Source organism: Lipomyces oligophaga (genome assembly GCF_038497815.1).
Source record: "Lipomyces oligophaga strain CBS 7107 unplaced genomic scaffold V1516scaffold_11, whole genome shotgun sequence".
NCBI classification, from domain to species: Eukaryota; Fungi; Ascomycota; class Lipomycetes; order Lipomycetales; family Lipomycetaceae; genus Lipomyces; species [Lipomyces] oligophaga.
The window spans coordinates 84,913-103,805 of NW_027117795.1; the positions used below are offsets into that span (position 1 = coordinate 84,913).

Genomic DNA, 18,893 nt, shown 5'->3' on the forward strand with positions numbered 1-18,893 from the left:
GTAAAGGATTTGCAATGAAGCCAAGTGAAATAGAAGTTCAGGAGCATGTTTGGACTAAGCTCTTTGTTGGGAGTTTCCGACGCGTTCTCCGCGACGCGTCCTGATACTGAGCCGGATACGCCATTCCTAGAGCCTACAAAATACAGACTTAATGATAATAGAATATTGACAGAAGATAAATATAAAATTTATTTACAAGGTATCTACAGTAATTTACACATACCCATCACTCCGCTTTATGAATCCGAAAGCTCGACGACATAGGTAGTCGATTTCCCGATTCTAATTAGAAGTAATTGATCGTCTAGGAGTAAGCTAGAATCTAATAATTGTCGAGGATTTTGGCATTCGATTCGGTCCCGACCAATCCGGACAGCTCCAGCAATTATGGCACTTCGTAGTTCCTCTAAGAGTCTTTGTTAGAATTTTCTTGATTATGACATGCGAATTTCTTACTGCGAGTTCGAGTATCGATTTGGGCAACCAAATCCAACATTTCGGTCGATTCAAACATAGCTCTAGGAATTGATTTATAAATATCTGAACCTTTAAACGCCGCGATAATCTCTTTAGCAGGATCAGAAACAGAACCTTTCGAATACAAAATTCTAGTCTGCGTCTCTGCTCTCACACCAGTCCCAGGACCGTGAACAAGCTCACAGAGTTCAAAGGCCAAGGCTGATTGAGCAAGTCGAAGCTCAGGAGCTACTTGATGTCTTTGAAGGATTGCGTTGATTTCACTATTGGTCAGCAGAGTTAACGCATTCAGATACGTTTCCACATCGGCGTCGGCGGTGTTTAACAGATATTGATAAAGTGAGAACGGACTAGTCATTTCAGGATCTAGCCATACAGAATTGCCAGCCGATTTGCCTAGTTTGGCGCCGGATTTACTGGTTAAAAGAGGAGTCGTTAATCCATAGGACAATGAGGAGTCACTTTCTGTCGGTTTTTCTACAATTTTGCGAATCAGGTCGATGCCAGTTGTGATATTTCCGTATTGATCACTTCCGCCAATCTAGTCAATCAGTAGGACGACCATGTTTGTCAAACCACACCACAGCTAACCTGTAAAACACAATTTTCGTGTTGAAACAAATGGTAAAAATCATATGCTTGTAGGATCTGATACGTAAACTCATTGAACCCGATTCCATGCTCGTTTTTCATTCTTTCCTGCACACTCTCTCGTCTCATCATTTCATTTACTCGAAACATCGGACCAAGATTATACATAAATCCGAGAAATGTCATAGGAGCCCACCAGGTCTTGTTGTTAACCATAGTTATCGGCTCGCAGGAATATCCTTTCGAATTCGCGTAGGCAATTCCATTGTCAAATATGGATTTCATCTGGCGAGTAATTTTAGCCTCGTTCTTCAATCGCGCTTCTTCTTGCATTTTGGCTCGCTCAGTCGTTCGCCCGGACGGGTCGCCGAGCATGACGGTTGCACCCCCAATCTAGATTGTTAGTCCTATGCAGATAACATTAATGACTAGCATACCAAGCCAATCATACGATGTCCACGGATCCCGAAATGTAGCATAGTAATGAGCGGTAGCAAATTTCCGATATGTAAAGATTGAGCGGTGGGATCTGCCCCAGAGTACATGGTCAAAATCTTTCCAGCTTCGAGATCTTTCGCAAGACTTTCAGCACTGCCAGAGTTAGTCATAAAATTTTCATAAATTTAAATCGTACTTTGAACAATCCTTTAGTAGTCCGCGCTCGACTAAATTATCGAGAAGCGGTCCGTCTATCAAACTAGCCTGATGCTCAACTTCGTTGACCCATCGTCGAGCATTCGTAGACGCAAATCTTACACGTCCAGAAATTCGAGGTCTGAACGTATTCGAGTATAGTAAAAGAAATCGCATGGCAAACTGAATTAAACAATTTGTAATAATATTTAACGCTATTCGTTATTTTTCAAAATACACCTTGACTTGGGATCAATTAGACTATTCCCATTTGACAATAGTACGATATTTGGAACTCCCATCAGCAGACGAGCATGAAGGAATCTGGAAATCTTATCCAATACTTGAACTACGATACGACAGCTCGAAAATGAGTTGAAGATTGTGACTCGAATTTGACACGATATTTCGAGAATTTGTTGCTAAAATAGTTTATGGATACTCCGGGCTCGTCACGATTGACTGAGCTGCCGCTGGAGATCTGGCTCCATCATATACTTCCATACATATACTATCCAGCTGTGTGCACTCTTAGTCTGGTTTGTCGACGGTGGCATGAAGTGATCAGACATTATGTTGAAAACAGTCAAGATGCTTTTCGAGTCATTGATCTTAGCGAAACTAGTATGGAAGAATTTCCTCCGAAAGATTTAGTTCCCTTAATCAGAAGTCATCCGGGATGCATATCGAGTGTCTTACTGAAGCGGCATCCTCAGATAAACCCATATCTAGCGCAGTATATAGTGTGTCATTTATTTGGTATCAACCCGAACAACGACGAATTCACGGTCGATGCTAGTAGTATTCATATCACAGAAGTCGGGATAGGTAATAGTTTTCGCATACTGGGATATCAGGCTAGTATATCCGTGTCGACTCGAGCGCAACTGTTTTCTGATTCCGGTTCGCTGACAAACCTGCGGGCATTACATGTGTTGAATATGCGAGACGTTGGATTTTTTTTGGATCTGCTTGTGAGCCCCTCGTTCGACCCGGCTTACCGGTTTCGCCATCTCCAAGAGCTTGACTTCACCTGGCCCGTCTCGGAAGCAAGCGCAGGACTAGTAGTCACTGACTGGATGAACCGGCGACTACTAAACTCGGCAATCCATCAGATCCATGTGGCCATATTTCCAGTCCTGAAAGTACTTCGATTTGGATATATTGACGTCGACAATCTTCTTGAAGTTTGTAGCCACAATCCTCGTGTGCCGCATCCTTATTTAGAGCACCGGTTTCTGAAAGCTTTGTTCAGTTGGATGCCATTAATTGAAGTAGTGAGTGTCACTGGAATGTCGATAATTCGGCCCTATGATTATCCTCAACTTGGCCTTCAGCCGTATGAAGCTCCGAAAGATTCAGATCTTGTTCCGGGTGAACTTGTCCCGGCCTTCGATGATCCGATTGTGGTGAATTCAGAAATATTTCGTGAGTTCGACTTCTCGGGATCATCCGCAATGCTGGGCCTTGGAATTCAATGGGGTTCCAGCTCTGAGTCGATTGTAGTCGTCGATGAAAACGATTGCAGACAGTCTCGCCCAGTCAGACTAGAAAAGAAAATTGTCAGAAGAGTGTGGAATGATTCTACAAAATCTTGGACATATAACATTTTTACATAATCATACCCTCATATTAGAATCATCATATTGGAACTAGACAGATTTAAAAATTAGATAATAATAATTATATACAAAATGATACTAAATACTACCACCAGACCGAGCACCACCACCAACAATACCTGCCATCTCCAAAAGCATTCGACTTTCTTCTACATCTTTAGACAGATTCACGTTTTTTCTTCTAAGCGCCTCGCGTTCCTCCCAAGCCCAAAGCGATGCTTGTTCGCGTAATACTTCATCAGCCCCGACTCCCCAGACTTCCATTTCCGTAATTGCAAATCTATCTTCAAAGTCTGGGGAAGTAGCCTGTCTAATTTCAGACGACCGAAAAGTTTCGGAACCGACATTTCGGAAAATACCAAACTCAAACGACGGTTCGAGCGTGAGCGAAACGTCTCCAAAAGAGTATTGTGGGAGACCATTATTCTGATGTGAATTCTGTTTCGGCGGTAGATTACCAAATCCGATTCCGAGGGTTTTCGAAAAATAAGCGTAGTTGTCATTATAAGTTCGGGAACGAAACACATCTTGGATGGGCTCAAGTTGGAATAAAGCGGTGGATGCGTCGCCAAAACACTTCTTGTTGGACGCTTTCCAAGCCGTGTTGACGACTGCACCGAAAATAACTTCCCCGTTGTGTTGCTTAACTTGCTGATTGCTATTGCCATATCTAACCGGCGGCAATTGGTCGGCAAATGATCGTTCGCGCGCTCCTTGCGGCGAAGCAGATAGCATGTATCCACGAATCAACAGAATTGTGGGTGCGTTCCATTTGAACACTTTTTGCTCAAACGAACCCATGCTAAACCCTGCCTCAGATCCTACATAGAGCTTCTTCAAGCCACCATATAGTTGAAACGAATTGATATTCATAAATGTGGCTAGCTGCGCAATCGTCGAGGCGTCCATGAGTTTACTTGGTTCAGGCAATCGGGGTCGCAAATGGATAGGCACCTCGTCAATATTCACATCTTCGTCCTCAAGCTCCTCTAGCCCTTCGTGTTCATTAAGCGCGGTGAAAGGATGATCGGTAGGTGATCCTGGCAGAAACTCATCCTCGTTGAATGCCTTCGATACCGTTTTCGCAGCTTCTCCTTCAGGAGCAAACTTGCGATTGAACAAAAATCGTTCAAATAGAATCTCAAAACTGTCAAATGCAAACGGCATGACCGTTTTCACAACTGTGTAAAATCGGGTGTAAGAAATACCATTGGTCTTTATATATTCCGCATCGACGGTATCACTGGAACGCCAGTTCGGCGCGAATGATCGCGTCATGTCTCGAGCAATGCGGTGATATTTAGATAGCATTGGCTCGGAAAAATGTGCCTCGTAGGTACTGACCGGCTCAGAGGCCTGTAGAGGTGCTACAGCAAGCAACAGAGTGAATAAATGATATAACGTTGTTGGGGATATACGAAGAGAGTCAATGTTTATGCCATCATAAGATCGGATCAGGTCAAGTTCGAACCAGGACTTTATGTTATCTAGCTCAACGTTCAGCATTTCATCGTCGTCCGAATCCGAATCTTCACTGGGAGCGCTATCAGCAGCTCCGTCAGGTTGCTTCTCTTTGTCGGACTTAAGCAGTTCATCAAACTGTTGACGCTTCTTATCCCAAAAACTCAGCTTCTCGATATCATTCTTCCCTGAGCTGGATGAAGCTTCAGGCGATGTACCCTCATCGATCACCACTTTTTCTTTCAGCTCAGAATGCTGAGCCATAGCATGTTCATAATTGGCGACCGCGCAGAACAGCAATTTCAAAAAATCGTAGTCCGCAGTCAAAATGTTTTTATACCGTCCCGTAAAAAGAACAACTACCTTAAGAATATTTTCAAACGTCACCGGTGTTGGTGCGGAATATGCAAATGCAAGCGGAGTCTTGCGAGCCCGTAAAAATGGGAATAAGCACAGATAATACACCATTGAATAGAGAATGTCAACAGATTCGGCCATCGAATCTGGGATATCGAGAAATTTTGCGCTTAGTGGGTCAGTCCTGGAGAATAATAATTTGAAACCAATAAAACATATAATAATAAATTAACTTACAATTCCTCGGCGGTCCAATAATAGTTCTGGTCGTGCACTTTAGCATGGCGCCGAAACACGTCCTAAATTTCGAAAAGTCAGCTCACCTTCCATATCGATGCTCTCCCACAATATCATAGTATACCTTGAATGCCCAAATTTCGATTCCAGAGAACTGCTGCCCGCATTTCAATGCAAACCGACTGGAAATCTCTTTCTGCGAAACACGCGTGAGTCCGCTTTCTGAACTATTCAGATTTCCCATGATGATTCTTGTATTATTGACAGAGCTTCAGACTGATAATTCACCTATTCCTTCGCACTACAATCAGTCTGTCTCCTGATGCTATTCTAAGTACAATGTGAATATTAAAATTGTACAGATCTGCGGAATTAGTTCTTCTTTGTGTCCGTCCTCTCTCGCTGAATCGTAAAAGTGACGTCGGCGGCCCTATCCTGATAATCTCGACCGCTAATCGTCTATCGCGATAACAGTACAAAACACTTCTGCTTAGTGGTCATGTGATTGCAAATCTGCTCACCGGCTCTACTAGTAATTGATTACATAATTCTTCAGAAAATGCATTAATTAGACAAAAAAATTATTATAATACAGAAAGAGAACTGCAAATAGATAAATAGAACAAAAATATCAAAAGGTAAGATAAAGAGCCATGTAAAGTTACAGAATCACCGAAATATCAGTCCATTGTACCATATAAATTCGAAGACAATAATACCTCTTAGCAAATTTACCAGCATATATAAATACATCCCGCAATTCACATGCATCCTCCCTTCTGAATATGTCCCATTTGAATTATTTAGATTCTATTTGCAACAATGTTCTATCTCAACCGTTTCACACCTCGACCATCACGTGGGATAATCAGGAACACATGCACTAACTATCAAAGCCCAGATCAACGGTGTGTGACCATATAGTTGTCCACAGTGTGCGAATCTAGTCTGGCCTGATCTAGCAGATCGTGGAAATTCTCTAGAAAATATTCTGCGCTCTCACGATGATCACTTATTGAGTCGTGTGCATTCTTCTGCCTCAGTTCCGATTCCACTGGCTCCTGAGTCTCCTGCGAATTGTGCCAGATTAAGTGCTGCTCAATTTCCCGATCGATGGCTGCTGCTTTAGCACGATGCTCATCGTCCTCAATGATTCCATGATCGGCTAATTTTGCGCGGGGCCGACTCAAAGCAACCAAGCTATCCAGATGCTCGTCGATCTCGAGTTCATAGTCGAATGGGAGAAAGCCATTGGATTTTGAATAAAATTCGTTGACCGAGGGAACTGCAGGTCGCAAAAACAGAATTAGCAAACAAGCCAGTCCAGTCAAAATCAGATACCGTAGAAACCTCGCCCAGATTAGCCGAGCCATGATCGAATCGCAGAATATTCAAATGAAGAGGGAAAGAAGAAGATGAAAAAAAAGTGTAGGGAATAGAATAAATAGTTGAAGTCTCCAGCTCGCCCGAGGCTTCTTCACAGTACTGTGCGGGGGAGCCGTCATAGACAACATGACCTGCCCCGCACATCTCACCACTCCACGAGGCGGGAGTTGGTATAGATAAACCGCTATCAGTAACTTGCATACTATTCCAAGACTGATGGATAAGTTAGTTTATAAGTCAATCAAACGTAGCCAAAAGACTTACAAAATAATACGAGCCATGCGGACGAGAAGTGAAAAAGTATTAATACATTCAAGCGACAGGCTGTAACAAACACGAGGAAATACAATTCAAACAATACAATACAATACAAAATTATCAAAATACTTCAACATCTAAATCCAGTCCGACAAGCGCAAATGCGTCCAAAAATCAAATGAAAATAAAAGTTGACACCATCTATGCACATATTAAGACGTTTGATTTAAATTAGAGCCCAGCATTTGCAGACTCAGAGCCTATGTTAACTACTGGAACTGCAGGAGCAGCATCCGCAACTTTTGGCTCGGTAACCGATTTCGCTTGATCTGCCTCATTGGGCACAAGGAGCTTTGCAGCAGTATTTCCAGTGTTTGTATTTGTACCTCCAGAGTTTGTAGAAGATCCACCGGAAGAAACTTTCTTCGTATTGGCTGTCGTGGTCGACTTAGCTGTAGTTGTCTTTTTGGAAGTTGTGGAAGTAGTAGTTGGTTTGGTTGTGACGATCTCACCCGCGGGCCGCTTCTTGACTGGGATCGCAGGTAGGTCGTTCATGAATGATTGGAAAAGAGCCAGGTTTCGCTGGATCAGCTCTCCTCGAACGGTCTGCATTGATTGCTTATGCTCTTTCCAGACCGCAGGCCCAAGATCGGCGATGCGCGCAACGGCTTCGACCTCAGTCTCGTTATCGAGTTGGATCCAAGCTGCGTTCTCTGGAACATACGCATAGGCGTCGAGCATTTCCTGTGTGAGCAGTGGAGGTGTGCCAACAGTAACCGAAGTGGCGATAGAAGACGAGGCCTGCGAATGGATGTAAAAGTCATTTGCAAATGAGGGTACGATGGCAACGGCCTCAGCAATTTCCTGGAAATACTCTGGGAACTCCAGTCCACTCACAAATGTCACATTGTCTTTGATTGAGGCTGGAACCTTAGGAAGGACAAGACCGGCGTTACCGATTAGCTCCAGAGCGAGTGGGGGATTAAATTCGATGTACTGCTTGAAAATGGCATCGTAGTTACGACGCCAGGGCTCAAGCTTGCCGACAATGGCGACGAAAGCAGGATCCTGACGGATTGAAATGTCAGACTTAAAAGTAGGTCTAGAAGTTGGGTAAAACAACAAAGGATTGTACTCGACCTCGGACCCAGTCTGGAAATATGTGGGGAAGTTGTTGTGGACGTACTTCTGGACATGCTCGGACAGGGTAGCAAGATGCCATTGACCGCGTTTGATCCAAGGAATCATAAAATTGATTTGTTTCTGATATGGTGAGAGTTCTTCATGCGCAGGGACGTTGAGATTCCACTTCTGGGACTCATGAACAGTGCAGATGACATGAGTTCCGCCTGCGAGGAACCATAACAGCAAGTCATCAAGAACATCCATGTCTTCAGGGCAAGTAGTGAGGTAGATAACTTCAGGCGGAGAAAAGTAGGGCTCTTTAACTCTTTGTCTGAGTGCCTTGCAGTCATTATTGTAGCACTCGGTCAATTGCAAGTTGTCGTTGGCGTAGTAATCCATTAGCGGGCGTACGCCAAACCGCTGCCAGCCATTTCTTCCACAAAAAAGCTCGACGTTCACATTTTCGAGACCGGTGAAGAGCGAGAGCAGGGGAAGCATAACCTCATAATGGTAGCGAGGTGTGTTGAAAAGATAGACGCGCTTAGGCTCGGCAGGAACGACAGCGACAGGAGTAGGGACAGCTGCAGCAACGGGGGCAGGCGCGTCGAGCTGGTCAATAGTCTCGTCATCGGTCTCGACGTCGTTCTCGTCGTCGACATGAGCGATCGGCAACTGGAGATCCTGGACAGTCGGCGTTATCTGCTCATCCTGCTGAACGTCATTGGACGAGTACTGCTTGGGTGTTGACTCCTGAACCGGCGAGGAGAGCAGCGAACCCGGAAGGGACTGTTTGGGACGTTGCTGCAGCTGTTGCGAGTTAGGTCGGACGACCAGGTCCTGAACAGGCTGATTCGAGTAGCCAGTTGGAGCAGTGAAAACAGTAATGAGAATGATAATGACAAGAATAGGAAGGGCAACGCGTAGAATAGCCCGTGGACCGCGACGGACACCCGCGGAGGCCAGGACATGGTGGAAGGTTGCTTGAGTACGCTGCATGGGATCAGAGAGGTTAGGAGAAGACGGGGGCTGGGGGGATGGCATTCAATCAAATGTGTTAAAGAGGAACGAATGGTCTGAAAAGAGTGAAAATATTGCGTAAAAAGCAGCCCAATGAGCTCTATATTGTCGTGAACGACGCGTAGGTTGTGCTGAACAAGTTTAAGGAATCTTGCCGATCGAGCAACTCCAGAGCAAATCGTCTATTTTAAATAAAATTTCGACCGAAGCCGCCACTGGATGCTGCAGCAAAACCTCAACGGCACCGCGCCCGTCCGGGTTCAGGGTTCTTCTCGCTGTTCAGCGGTTCGTGGGTTCAATAACGCTAGGGATTCTTATTGCAAGTTCTGCCGTGCTCTTGATTCTTGTTTCCCGAGTATTTAAACAATGAATTATGCTGGATTTGGATTTGGTTGCTAGTGCTGTGACAGTGGAATGACATGGCTACATTGTACAGATAGCTACCGATTTTACGTAATCGCCCCCACGAGCTCGATGCAACTTCGCCCTAATTGTACACGCTATATCTCTCGCATATTCCCTCAAACAGAATCCAATTTAATAATAGAATATATTTCGCATTATCAAATCCCACAAAAGGAGTATTATGTAATCGTCAAACCCGAAACTGCCCGAAGCAGCTGCATTCTGTAGTAACCGAATTCTGAAGACCCTGAGCTGCACTCAGATGCGCTATGCTGCAATGTGCTGCACTATCGAAGTCGGCTGCGGTGCGGGTCCTATTATATAATATCTTATTAATGTATTTGTAATGTATGATGTAATCACACAAATGCCGTTGTCCCAAAGGAGTGTAAGCTGCTATCAAAGGTCCCAAAGACCTCCGCAGTGCGAATCGTTCTCGCCTTGTCTGTCGGGAGCTGCTATTGTTCATGTTATACGGCTGCAGGTCGATTTTCTGCAATTGGCGAAAGCAACTCTCAAAATGAGCCCGAAAGCATACAATCCGTACGTAGTGTCTGCGGCAGCCACAATTGGCGGAATGCTATTTGGTTTTGACGTCTCGTCCGTCGCCGCGTTCGTCAATAACCAGACCTATCGCGCCTTCTTCAATTACCCTTCAGATGTCGTTCAGGGTGCCATCACATCGGCCATGGCTGCTGGGTCTTTTTTCGGGTCTCTGATATCAGGTCGACTGTCCGACCATTTGGGACGGTAGGAAGCATTCTGCTTTTTTCCCCAACCGATTTTGGTGTATATTGTTATATTAACTTGACATGCTAGGAAATACGCGATCCAGTCTGGCGCCGCTATCTGGATCCTCGGCGCAATTATCCAGACGACCGTGGTCAGCACTGCCCAGCTCATCATCGGCCGTTTCATAGGCGGTATAGCCATTGGCATTTGTTCGTCGCAGGTGCCCGTATACATTGCCGAGCTGTCGCCCAAGAAGATCCGCGGCAGGCTTGTAGGCACATTCCAGTGGGCTATTACCTGGGGTGTGCTCATCATGTTTTTTATAGGCTATGCATGCTCGTTTCTGTCTGGCAACAAATCATTTCGAATTGCATGGGGTCTCCAGATTATTCCCGGAGCAGTTCTTTTCGGTGCGCTACTGTTCTTTCCCGAGTCTCCTCGCTGGCTGGCAACTCGCGACCGATGGGATGAAGCTCACTCGATCATCGCCCATATTCATGGTTCGCGCGACCTTGCCCATCCTGAGGTTCTTCTAGACATGGACGACATCCGTGAAGTTGTGCGAATTGACCGCTTATCGAAGAAAGTGTCACTTGCCGACCTGTTTGCGCCAGACTCGAGACGCAGAACGATTGTGGGATGCATGGCGCAGTTCTGGCAGCAAGTGACCGGAATCAACGTCATGATGTACTATGTTGTCTATACCTTTGCTATGGCCGGCTACGACGAACAGTCGGACCTGATCGCCTCTCTCATCCAATATCTGATCAACGTCGTTATGACCTTCCCTGCGCTGCTCTTCATCGATAATTGGGGTCGGCGACCACTGTTCCTCATTGGCTCCGTCCTCATGGCAATTTGTCTCTTTCTCGTGACTATTATCATGGGCCATTACGGCCATTATGTCGATTCTTTGAATGGCAACACGGAAATCAAATGGGTCGTGCCGGATCGCGCTGCTGCAAAGGCAATCATCGCCTTCAACTACCTCTTTGTCGCTGCGTTCGCGCCTACTTGGGGTCCCGCGACTTGGATCTACGTCTCAGAGATTTTCCCTCTCAAGCAACGTGCTACCGCAAACGGTCTTTGTGCTGCCGTCAATTGGGCATCAAACTGTATTCTTGCTTTTTTCGTTCCCTTGGGCTTCAAGCGCATCCAGTACTTGACTTATCTCATATTTGCCTTCTTTTGCATTGCCATGACCGCGCATGTATACTTTGCATTTCCGGAAACTAAGGGAAAAACTTTAGAGGAAATCGATTTGATATGGATTAACCATGTCGCACCTTGGAAATCCTCTGCTCATATACCGGTTCCCCGCGCATCTTCCCTATCGCCCTCTCTTTCACCGTTCTCTCGATCGTCTTCGCCGTCTCCTCCCAAACAATTTCTGGACTCAAATTCTGCAAATACCGAGCTATCCCATGTTTTTTCATCAGATAATGGCTCCTCGCTGGCCCTAGTTTCTTCTTCCATAAGTTATGATACAGACGCGGTATCCTTACAGTCCGATATTCTAGATCACTCCTCAAATCTTTCTGGTGATCATCTCAACGTGCCTCTAGCTGATCAAGAGGATAATCAAAGTATATCTTCTTCTCATCCCCTTCTCTAGATTCCGAAAATTTTGGTTTTTCTATTATTTGCCAATTCTGGTGTTAACGTGTCTATAAAAGAATATCCATTATTTCTACATCCGTCCTAGCAATACATATTCTTACAATCCTTCCACATTTATCTTACAATTTAGTTTGTTACCTGAATATCAACCAGAATTAGAACAGATTAACTCTCCTCCAATATATTGCAATAATATAACCGGGCTAAGTTCAAGTGTCAACTCTCCAATTCAAGATTATCTCTTGCCGAGAAGTCCGAAGACTCTTGAGGTCTAGTTGGCTCTAGCCCTGTTGAACCAGCTGACTCGGATCGCACTCTCTTTACTTCAACTATTGAATTAGACCTATTCTGTACCTTATCCATCTACTTCACTTACTCTCTTCGGCCTCTTCCATCTCAAGTGGCCGCTTGTGGTTTTCCTCGATTCCAACTAGCTCAGCGGGTTCTTCTTCGTCCAATTCTTCAACGTTGTCACTCGCCTGTTCAGTAGGCAGGCTATCTTCAGGTGGTTCAACCTCTTGTTCAGGTTCAACAATTTTCACTGAGACCAAACTTGATTCATTCGCTTGATCAATTTCTGAGCGTGCCGAGACCTCTTCCGCTTCATCCTTAATATCCTCAATAACTTTTACTTCATCAGGATCGAGCGTTGAGCTCTCCAGATCATTGACATCCAGCTCATCATATAGATTTTGTAATCCCTGACCATTCCCAATCATTTTAGAAATATGATTATATCGCGAAATGAATCGCCTCTGAACTGACAGCTCTACCATCAACGGCTCAGTCTTTGCCATCTCAGCTTTATCATTCTCTAATAATCCAACATATAACTGTACGAGATCACACATTGTTACTTCTTGGCAATATACGTTATCCTGATTCAAGATCAGTACAATAATCGAACGTTCTCAGATTAGCACTTACCTCAGCAACCTGAATTGCAAGCTGAGGAATTGCTAGCACTAATTCACCGCTCTGGTCCTGCTCGTTCGCTCCCGAAAAAAAGGTATTCCGCAGCAAATCGAACAAAAAAGTCATTGGTTCTGATAATATCTCGTACGAGTCTAAAAGCTGGTGGGCTTGATACTCGGCAATAGCTTGCTCAGAATGGTCCGATGGACATAATATATAAACAGAATCGTCGTCTTTTAAAAGGACGCTAATGTCTGGGTATAAATTTCGAAGAGTCGATTGTGGACCGTCATGCTGTTTTTCGGTGTCTTCTTTGTTAGCGTCATGATCCAGAATATCTTCCCCACTTATGGGTTTCTCCTCCCCTGCAGGATCATCGTTGAATTCATTAGGTTCGAATTTATATATTAGTTCAACAACAGGAGAAGCTGATTCTGAACCATCGGGACCAGCTGGTGGTCTCACTTCCTCTGTAGTTTCCACGACTACAGTTTCAGTATGTTCGGTATCTGTGGGATTTTCAATTTCAGAGACAACTTCAGATTCTCTTTCCTGTCTTTCTTCCAAATTTGCCCCTTCTTCTGCCCTTGCGACTAAATCTATAGGGCCCTCAACGGTAGGAGAAATACTCTCAGGTTGATTAGTTTCTGGCATTGCACTATTAGATTTCTGATCGACCGAAACTGCAATCTGATCCACACTTGAAGTTTCAATTATTGCCGTCTCCTCGACAGCTTCTTCGACGTCTTCGACGACTTCGACGACTTCTTCTATATGCTCTGAAACATCAAGATCAGTATCGTCACCCAAACTCGCAGCTTCTTGCATATCATCGTCTCCAACGGCAGAAGATTCGCGTTCCAGTTCATCATTATCGCTCATTTGCAGATCAATTGGAGAGTCTGCAGAATCCAGAGCATTTGCGGAATGGAGGGCTGATTCGTCGTCAACCAGCATCTCGTCGCCCTCTTCCTCATCAGCAAGCATTTCAATATCGGACAGGTGAGCAAGCGGAGAGTCGTGGATCACGCCAGAAGCTAGATGAGCAGCCGAGAGAGATTCCATGATATTCGGATTAATAAGCTAACAGGTGATGTCGTTTCCTATATAAAAGATTAGTATTTGAGAGATCTGTAATGTTAGTAGTGGCTATGTGGTGTTCCGTAGGGGCTGGTATGTAATAGGCGTCTAACGACCGTAAATGGAATAAAGGGAAACCAAGCAATTTACGTCTTTGCTTTCACACGGCCAAATCAACTTATTCGTGTATTTATTACGAATTCTATTCCGAAAATCGTGTGAATCTTAAATTCTTCTCACCCAGATTTGAAGAGCGCATCATTACTCAAGATCTCCATCTCCCTCCCAGCATAACCATCGCAAGTTGTTCTACAGTTACGTAACCCGGTTGGACCATCTCAAACAGGAAGGCAGTTTAAACCCGTAAATGAAGGGTCTCGTGTTTGATGCAACCGCGCGCGCGCACAGGAATCTGAGTGGGAAACTCCTGTGCAGACAGCGTAGCTTCAACTGAAGAGGAACATCAAAAACAGATTGTGCGACAAAATCGATTGCTCGGCTGGAAAAAAGTATCAATAGAGCTTGTGCTAGTATCTCACTTGTTTAGACTCAAATTTAGAGAAGCTCAGTTTATCAAGTTCGTACTGTATCCAATTGTGTGTAGGCCGCTTTGATTCCGGTCGTCGTTCGCAGAGAACACATCATCAGAAATCGATATCAGAATGGTCGGTGTCAACAAATGTGGAAGAGATCAAATAAGATTCAGTGATTGCTGACATGTTTTTATAGGTCGTTCTTGCGGCATCTGTGTGCACTCGAAGTGGAAAGGCTGTATTGTCGCGCCAGTTCCGCGACATGCCTAAATCCAGAATTGAAGCACTACTGGCTGCATTTCCTAAGCTAACATCAAAGAACACCCAGCATACAACTGCCGAGGATGAAAATGTGCGATATGTCTACCAACCGCTTGAAGAGCTATATATGGTTTTGATCACCAATAAGCAGTCGAACATTTTACACGATATTGACACTTTACATCTTTTCGCACAAGTCGTTACCACGATCTGCAAATCGGCAGATGAGCGGGAAATCCTCAATAATGCTTTTGAGCTCTTGAGTGCGTTTGATGAAATCATCGAGCTTGGATACCGTGAAAATCTTACGTTGTCGCAAATTCGGACCAACTTGGAAATGGACAGTCATGAAGAGAAGATCCAAGAAATTATTGCTCGCGTAAGTGGTTCAATCTAGCGGTGTTATTTTTTAGTTTTCATTACTAATTGACAATTTATAGAACAAAGAGCTGGAAGCCAACGAGGAGCGCAAACGACGTGCAAAGCAATTCGATATGCAGCGACGAGAAGCGGCTAAGCGTGGAGGTATGCCGTCGTTTGCCAATCGTGCTCCCTCGTATGCGTCGTCAAACGAGTATACAGCTGCTGCTCAAGCAGCTGTGCAGGCTGAATCTTCTTATGATGAATTCCGCAATCAGATGGCGAATTCTTCCAGACCGTCGGTTGCTCGAGGAAAGGGTATGCAGCTCGGCAAGAAATCGAAAGCGACAGATATGTATGAGCATGTTCGCGCAGATATCGGCATCGACGAAGATGCACCGCTTCCTGAACCCGATGTTAGTGTTCCGGTTGCGAGGACTGCAGTCTCTGCAGCAGCAGCAGCTGCTGCTGCTGCACCTTCCCCTTATGCGGACAATGATGGTATTATCGTGAGTATAGTTGAAGCTGTCAGTGGCCAGATTGCTCGGGATGGAACTGTACAGAGCATTGAAGTGAAGGGAGATTTACAATTACGGATTGCGGATCCATCTGTGGCTCGGATTAGACTTGCAATTGACTTATCCGGATCCACGCCGGCTAGCGCGTTTAAGACACATCCAAACGTGGACAAAGCCCTGTTCACTTCAGCGAAGGAGATTGGGCTCAAAGATTCCTCACGTGGATTCCCTGCCAATAATAATCCCCTTGGAGTCTTACGGTGGCGTTTGGCAGGCTCTGGGGACTCAGCGTCTGCATTGTCACCCATTGGTTTCACTGTATGGCTTTCGCCTGCAGGTGCAAACATGTACCAAGTCACTCTTGAGTACGAATTGCAAGACGAGACTGCAGTCCTAGATGATGTTGTTGTTAGTATTCCAGTTTCTAGTGAAGTTGCGGAAGTAAACTCTGATGGTGAAAATTATGACCATGACGGCGACGTTATTCACTGGCGCATCTCATCTATCTCTGCCGAAGCGGATACCGGTTCTGGTTCCTTTGATTTTACTGCCGAAGCAGATGAAGAAAATGATTTTTTCCCGATGACGGTCTCTTTCCGTAAGTCCACGCCTTTCGCAGCTATAGATGTCGCTGATATCACTGCCGTCGAATCTGGAGAATCGGTTCCTTTTGAAAAAGAGATTAAAGTTGAAACCGAAAAATTCCTAATCGTCTAGATATATATATTTCTGACAACTTCGTCTCATTTTTGTATTTCATCTTATTTCATTTTGTTTATGATTCTATAAATGCTTTGAATTTCTGCTTGTTATAGTTGATATGCTCTTGCTTCCATGTTATATTTTATAAAAAATCTGTTTAAATTACGAAGTAGATTCTTACAGTTATCAATAAAAGTAATTGAATTGTACTTACCACAGACTACTTTGCATTGCCAAACGTAAAATTTTTGCTAATACCGTTTATTTGTGTGTCTTGAAACTTACATTCAAAAATTGAAACGTTCATATTATATTTGATTCATTGCCGCTGCAGGCTTTATAGACAAGAAGAACTTTTATTAAAATAATCGTATACAGTCGTCTACCGCGTTAATACATATCCCACCCATCTACACCTCAAGCAATCCCCCTTCTATGTGCCAAAGAGTAATCAAAAAACAAGCAAAAACCGAATCGCCCCTTCCAAAAAGTAAATAAAAATAAAATCAAGTACAAGGCTCCGTTATGAAGCTTTGGCTGCCTTGGCCTGGAGTTTCAATAAAACAGACTCTGAGGCATCGGTACCATTTAGAATAAAATTGATCGGTCGTGTGCGCGTGTCCGCTGACCGTAAAAGAAGATTCCATTCAAAAGTCTTGCGGTGCATACCTGAAAAGTTGATCTCGTCCAAGGTAGGAGACATAGCTACGATGTAGCAAATGTATTTCCAGCCAAACGACTGAAGTTTGGTCGAAGTTAAATCAAGCGTTGCCAGGTGTTTGCAGCTGCAAAGTGACGATACAATTCCTCGAAGAGTATCGTCTGATACGCATATAGGCCCGACAACAAATCGTGATACTGGAACGAATGCAAAAAAATCGGCCAATGCTTCCGCTTGAGTAGGCGATAAATCACCCGCAATTGAATGAGCACTGCTCGAGATCGCAGACAAGTAAAATGTATCAAGAGAGAATTTACCCGAAAACTGGTCTGAATAAAACTTGTCAGGTTCGACTTCGCGTAGCTTACAGCAGCGAGCATACACTTTTGCAAGGTCGTCATCGGACTTTTCTTTATGCGACTCAGCAATACTATCTGTGTCGGTGGGTGATGACGCTGAAGCATGAGATTTAGTCGAGCCCGAATCAGAAGATGACTGCGCATGCTTCCGATGAGGAATATGCACTAATGACGGCTCTGACGTACGCCGATGAATCGTAAAGTTGTCTCCAGTGCTCGGCTTACTTTCAGACAAGGCTGCAGCCTTCGTAGCCTTCAGTTGTGGTAGTTCAGGAGGATTCGGCTGGCCAGTCTCTTGAAGAGCCGCAACGCAAACACTGTTACTTCGCCCGCGCAATCCTCGGGTACGAAAGTGAAGCATATCTGGAAGAGCAGGAGTTGGCTGCTCTAGAAGGTAATTTGCTTTGGCAGCGGGTGAGGCCCGCTTGTTTGGACGATGCTGCTTCGGCTTTGACTGTTTGTAAACACGAGGCGCGGAGAATCCATCAAGACCAGCAATGGCTGCATGTTGATCAATCTCGGTATAGCATCGATCGTGTTGGGGCCTAATAAGAGCCTTCTCCTTAAGACTAGCCTCTCTTGCCTTCAACAACCGACGTATTTGAAGATATAGCGGCTCTTTAGCTAAAATTTCATCATCAATCTCATCCACGCGAAAGGCGACACGCTTCATCTTGCAGCAACTTAGCTCTTGAAGCGGACACAAAGGTCTATCAGTTGTGTGATTATAGACTATCCGGCGGGGAGCAGTAGCTCCTGATCCTGACGAACCATTGGAAGTGCTGGACTTTGAGGTAGAAAATCGACGAAAAGCAGAAGAAAAAAAACCTGAAGCAGGAGATTGGGTGGCATGCAAACCAGGAGCATCGAGAGAGCGCGTAGGTGTGAGTGTAGGAAGACTATCTGTGGGGTTTCTCTCAGGCGATAGAGAATTGGATCGCGAGCTTCGAGATCGGGATATCTGTCGCTCAGGAGGGCGACGAGAATCTGTAGTTGGAGCAGAAGCGTCTTTTGGGAAATGTTCGGGAATAGGTTCGACACTGTTGCTTGTAGAATGTCTGTGAAGACCAGAGATCCATGAGGAGCGCCGCGTAGGTGGACCTGTGGAGTGCTGGGCTGAAGGAATCGCCGCAGGCGGAGTGGTTGGGGTCGGTTGGGAGGAAGTGACCTGGCTGGAGGAGTTCCTGCGCAGAAATGAGGGATTCCACAGAGAGCTTGAGTGATCAACAGTGGCAGCCATAGATGAATATGCTATAACAAGAAAAATATAGAAGAACTATGAAATGTGACAAAAATTGGTATCTAAAAAGATACGAAAATTTCAGCTGCAGGCAACGAGTAATGGGCCAAAACGAGCACACCAAATCGGGTTGCGTAGTACAACGAACGAGTGGGCAGAACAAAGAAACGATGCAGCCAAACGACAATGGATATGTTCTGAAACACTGTTATTCGACAGAGCGTTCCATTCACAAAATTCAGTTCAGTTTCAGACACGACGAAGTAAATTGGACAAACACCAAGTCGGCGGATCTGTGTATTAACCGAACTATGTACTTTCATGTAGCAAAAACCCACAAGGA

The 18,893-nt window shown here is 44.8% G+C and overlaps 9 protein-coding genes across 9 annotated transcripts; 3 read left to right on the forward strand and 6 right to left on the reverse strand.

Annotated features, from left to right (window-relative positions):
* Nucleotides 1-147: 147 nt before the first annotated feature.
* On the reverse strand, nt 148-1,932 carry V1516DRAFT_643696 (tyrosyl-tRNA synthetase). The gene is made up of 5 exons (XM_066920138.1): nt 1,703-1,932; nt 1,506-1,659; nt 1,069-1,461; nt 457-1,018; nt 148-406 (listed from the first exon to the last, which is right to left on the reverse strand). The coding sequence occupies exons 1-5, from the start codon at nt 1,876-1,878 to the stop codon at nt 237-239; spliced, it is 1,455 nt and encodes a 484-aa protein (XP_066774861.1). The 5' UTR covers nt 1,879-1,932; the 3' UTR covers nt 148-236.
* V1516DRAFT_682187 (uncharacterized protein) lies at nt 1,851-3,399 on the forward strand. Its single transcript, XM_066923362.1, has one exon. It carries the CDS (start codon nt 2,136-2,138, stop codon nt 3,318-3,320), a length of 1,185 nt encoding a protein of 394 aa, XP_066774862.1. The 5' UTR covers nt 1,851-2,135; the 3' UTR covers nt 3,321-3,399.
* V1516DRAFT_682190 (TLD-domain-containing protein) lies at nt 3,328-5,799 on the reverse strand. Its single transcript, XM_066923363.1, has 3 exons — nt 5,503-5,799; nt 5,379-5,440; nt 3,328-5,310 (listed from the first exon to the last, which is right to left on the reverse strand). The coding sequence occupies exons 1-3, from the start codon at nt 5,620-5,622 to the stop codon at nt 3,402-3,404; spliced, it is 2,091 nt and encodes a 696-aa protein (XP_066774863.1). The 5' UTR covers nt 5,623-5,799; the 3' UTR covers nt 3,328-3,401.
* A 481-nt stretch (nt 5,800-6,280) lies between these two features.
* On the reverse strand, nt 6,281-6,751 carry V1516DRAFT_687992 (uncharacterized protein; the record flags this gene model as incomplete). The annotated part of the gene is made up of 1 exon (XM_066923767.1): nt 6,281-6,751. The coding sequence occupies one exon, from the start codon at nt 6,749-6,751 to the stop codon at nt 6,281-6,283; it is 471 nt and encodes a 156-aa protein (XP_066774864.1).
* Nucleotides 6,752-7,574: 823 nt separating this feature from the next.
* Nucleotides 7,575-8,741, reverse strand: V1516DRAFT_614383 (uncharacterized protein; the record flags this gene model as incomplete). Its single annotated transcript, XM_066919329.1, has 1 exon — nt 7,575-8,741. A coding segment is annotated over one exon (1,167 nt), but the record flags the coding sequence as incomplete, so codon positions are not given.
* A 1,278-nt stretch (nt 8,742-10,019) lies between these two features.
* On the forward strand, nt 10,020-12,034 carry V1516DRAFT_657044 (uncharacterized protein). The gene is made up of 2 exons (XM_066920355.1): nt 10,020-10,319; nt 10,389-12,034. The coding sequence occupies exons 1-2, from the start codon at nt 10,090-10,092 to the stop codon at nt 11,914-11,916; spliced, it is 1,758 nt and encodes a 585-aa protein (XP_066774866.1). The 5' UTR covers nt 10,020-10,089; the 3' UTR covers nt 11,917-12,034.
* A 103-nt stretch (nt 12,035-12,137) lies between these two features.
* Nucleotides 12,138-13,901, reverse strand: V1516DRAFT_687995 (uncharacterized protein; the record flags this gene model as incomplete). The annotated part of the gene is made up of 3 exons (XM_066923768.1): nt 12,138-12,250; nt 12,298-12,754; nt 12,849-13,901. 3 exons carry the CDS (start codon nt 13,899-13,901, stop codon nt 12,138-12,140), a joined length of 1,623 nt encoding a protein of 540 aa, XP_066774867.1.
* Nucleotides 13,902-14,288: 387 nt separating this feature from the next.
* V1516DRAFT_682200 (uncharacterized protein) lies at nt 14,289-16,505 on the forward strand. The gene is made up of 3 exons (XM_066923364.1): nt 14,289-14,581; nt 14,646-15,089; nt 15,151-16,505. Exons 1-3 carry the CDS (start codon nt 14,579-14,581, stop codon nt 16,303-16,305), a joined length of 1,602 nt encoding a protein of 533 aa, XP_066774868.1. The 5' UTR covers nt 14,289-14,578; the 3' UTR covers nt 16,306-16,505.
* V1516DRAFT_682201 (uncharacterized protein) lies at nt 16,504-18,861 on the reverse strand. The gene has a single exon (XM_066923365.1). The coding sequence runs from the start codon at nt 18,548-18,550 to the stop codon at nt 16,814-16,816; it is 1,737 nt and encodes a 578-aa protein (XP_066774869.1). The 5' UTR covers nt 18,551-18,861; the 3' UTR covers nt 16,504-16,813.
* Between the last annotated feature and the right edge of the window lie 32 nt (nt 18,862-18,893).

What these genes read in the sequence shown, in the direction of transcription:
- V1516DRAFT_643696 (XM_066920138.1), bottom strand. Translation starts at nt 1,878, where the DNA reads ATGCGATTTCTTTTACTATACTCGAATACGTTCAGACCTCGAATTTCT. An exon ending in GACATCGTATGATTGGCTTG is followed by an intron (nt 1,462 to 1,505) that starts GTATGCTAGTCA and finishes CTAACAATCTAG; the next exon opens with ATTGGGGGTGCAACCGTCAT. An exon ending in AATCGATACTCGAACTCGCA is followed by an intron (nt 407 to 456) that starts GTAAGAAATTCG and finishes AAAGACTCTTAG; the next exon opens with AGGAACTACGAAGTGCCATA.
- V1516DRAFT_682187 (XM_066923362.1), top strand. Translation starts at nt 2,136, where the DNA reads ATGGATACTCCGGGCTCGTCACGATTGACTGAGCTGCCGCTGGAGATC.
- V1516DRAFT_682190 (XM_066923363.1), bottom strand. Translation starts at nt 5,622, where the DNA reads ATGGGAAATCTGAATAGTTCAGAAAGCGGACTCACGCGTGTTTCGCAG. An exon ending in TCGAAATTTGGGCATTCAAG is followed by an intron (nt 5,441 to 5,502) that starts GTATACTATGAT and finishes TTCGAAATTTAG; the next exon opens with GACGTGTTTCGGCGCCATGC. An exon ending in TATTGGACCGCCGAGGAATT is followed by an intron (nt 5,311 to 5,378) that starts GTAAGTTAATTT and finishes TGACCCACTAAG; the next exon opens with CGCAAAATTTCTCGATATCC.
- V1516DRAFT_657044 (XM_066920355.1), top strand. Translation starts at nt 10,090, where the DNA reads ATGAGCCCGAAAGCATACAATCCGTACGTAGTGTCTGCGGCAGCCACA. An exon ending in CTGTCCGACCATTTGGGACG is followed by an intron (nt 10,320 to 10,388) that starts GTAGGAAGCATT and finishes TTGACATGCTAG; the next exon opens with GAAATACGCGATCCAGTCTG.
- V1516DRAFT_682200 (XM_066923364.1), top strand. An exon ending in TCCAAGAAATTATTGCTCGC is followed by an intron (nt 15,090 to 15,150) that starts GTAAGTGGTTCA and finishes GACAATTTATAG; the next exon opens with AACAAAGAGCTGGAAGCCAA.
- V1516DRAFT_682201 (XM_066923365.1), bottom strand. Translation starts at nt 18,550, where the DNA reads ATGGCTGCCACTGTTGATCACTCAAGCTCTCTGTGGAATCCCTCATTT.